The 2,440-nt window shown below is 65.6% G+C and overlaps 1 protein-coding gene across 1 annotated transcript in view; it reads right to left on the reverse strand.

The window, feature by feature from the left end:
• Positions 1–2,440, reverse strand: part of SHISA8 (shisa family member 8) — an 18,857-nt gene that overhangs the window by 10,604 nt on the left and 5,813 nt on the right. The window contains exon 2 of the mRNA XM_035903199.1: positions 2,181–2,419. Within this exon, the coding sequence (XP_035759092.1) occupies positions 2,181–2,419 (239 nt within the window). The remainder of the gene's footprint in view (positions 1–2,180; positions 2,420–2,440) is intronic.

The raw sequence follows: 2,440 nt of genomic DNA on the forward strand, positions 1-2,440 counted from the left end.
ACCCGACACCAAGGCAGCGGGGCCATGGCTGGGGCTGGGACCACCAGCCCTGCCCTCCTATGTCTGCACGTCCTGCCTAGCCCTGCCCTCCCCACCCCAGGCCAGGGGGGCTCTCCTGCCCACCCCTGCACGTCCCCATGTGCCCCAGCATCAGGCACATGACCCTGCTGCCCCCAGGGAAGCCGGTGGTGCACGCTGCAGGGCTGAGGCTGGGCCGCTCATGACACCTCAGTGCTGGGAGCTGGGGGGGAGGCCGTGTAGCAAGGGCTGGGGGGGTGGGCCAAAATGGGGTGAGAAGGGTGTATCTGGAGCCAGGACTGGTGCAGGAGAGAGCGGGGAAGATGCACCGCTGGCCACGGGAGCTGTGTGGGAGCAGGAAGAGGCACAGGGGGTCCCCAATGCCAAAGTGTGCCTGACAGCCCGACCTTCCCCCTGCCAGCCCTGCGCTCAGCCCCAGGAGCGGGCTGAAAAGCCGCAGGGTACGGGGGCCAAGGGGAGGCTGCCCAACTTTCTGCTGGAGGCTGAGCCCCAGGGGGTGTGCAGCCCGGTCCCCCCCTGCAAGGGCGATGTCCCACCCCAGTGCACACCCATGCACACACATGCGTGTGCACACACACACCGAGGACATGCAGCAGCCATGGCAGAGCTGTCTTTGCGTCCCCTCTCCCCCCTGCACTGCCAGAGAGGCTGAGCCCAAGGGGACTGCGCTCCGAGTCACCCCACGCGCAGTCGGACCCAGTCTCACCTCCCCTGCACATTGGGAACCACAGCTTGGTTTTTTGGGGGGGAGCTACGTCCTATAGCTCACATGTCACCCACCCCACTGGCCAGCGGGGATGGCTCTCCTGAGCCAGGGACAGGCCTCCTCAAGGGACAGAGCAGGTCATTTTGAGAGGGGACGGGTGTACGATCACCTCTTCTCATGGAGGCTGTCCTTGCTGGCAGCCCTCCCTGCCAGGACAGGTTGTGGGGCTGCAGCCAACCCACCCTCCCACCTCCCCAGTGTCTCAGCATGCTGGGACAGGGGTTTTGGGGATTACCTCACCCTTTTGGCAGCCCCAGGGTGAAGCCAGGGCTCACCCTATGCAAGGGGCTGGGGACATGGGGGGATCAAACGGGGTGGGTGGGGGGACAGGGCCCCTTTACCTGGAGACGGTCATCTCCGTCTGGGGTGTGCCCCAGCATCAGGCACATGACCCTGCTGCCCCCAGGGAAGCCGGTGGTGCACGCTGCAGGGCTGAGGCTGGGCCGCTCATGACACCTCAGTGCTGGGAGCTGGGGGGGAGGCCGTGTAGCAAGGGCTGGGGGGGTGGGCCAAAATGGGGTGAGAAGGGTGTATCTGGAGCCAGGACTGGTGCAGGAGAGAGCGGGGAAGATGCACCGCTGGCCACGGGAGCTGTGTGGGAGCAGGAAGAGGCACAGGGGGTCCCCAATGCCAAAGTGTGCCTGACAGCCCGACCTTCCCCCTGCCAGCCCTGCGCTCAGCCCCAGGAGCGGGCTGAAAAGCCGCAGGGTACGGGGGCCAAGGGGAGGCTGCCCAACTTTCTGCTGGAGGCTGAGCCCCAGGGGGTGTGCAGCCCGGTCCCCCCCTGCAAGGGCCATGTCCCACCCCAGTGCACACCCATGCACACACACGCGTGTGCACACACACACCGAGGACATGCAGCAGCCATGGCAGAGCTGTCTTTGCGTCCCCTCTCCCCCCTGCACTGCCAGAGAGGCTGAGCCCAAGGGGACTGCGCTCCGAGTCACCCCACGCGCAGTCGGACCCAGTCTCACCTCCCCTGCACATTGGGAACCACAGCTTGGTTTTTTGGGGGGGAGCTACGTCCTATAGCTCACATGTCACCCACCCCACTGGCCAGCGGGGATGGCTCTCCTGAGCCAGGGACAGGCCTCCTCAAGGGACAGAGCAGGTCATTTTGAGAGGGGACGGGTGTACGATCACCTCTTCTCATGGAGGCTGTCCTTGCTGGCAGCCCTCCCTGCCAGGACAGGTTGTGGGGCTGCAGCCAACCCACCCTCCCACCTCCCCAGTGTCTCAGCATGCTGGGACAGGGGTTTTGGGGATTACCTCACCCTTTTGGCAGCCCCAGGGTGAAGCCAGGGCTCACCCTATGCAAGGGGCTGGGGACATGGGGGGATCAAACGGGGTGGGTGGGGGGACAGGGCCCCTTTACCTGGAGACGGTCATCTCCGTCTGGGGACCCTGTGCCTTCTCCAGGCCCAGCTTGGTGAAGATGCCCACCAGCACCATGATGGCCACGACACCGCAGATGATGTAGACGATCATGTTGGTCCTGTCGCGAGTGGGATCCTCGGGGGTCTCGTCCACCCGGGTGGGGGGCTGGCCCGTGTTGACCCAATTGGGGGTGTCATAGTTGGAGCAGCCGCTTTGGTCCAGCCGCCCAGGCTTGAACTGGCCGGCGAAGCGGCACCC

The sequence above is a fragment of the Egretta garzetta genome, unplaced genomic scaffold, assembly GCF_000687185.1.
Source record: "Egretta garzetta isolate BGI_Z169 unplaced genomic scaffold, ASM68718v1 scaffold51, whole genome shotgun sequence".
NCBI classification, from domain to species: Eukaryota; Metazoa; Chordata; class Aves; order Pelecaniformes; family Ardeidae; genus Egretta; species Egretta garzetta.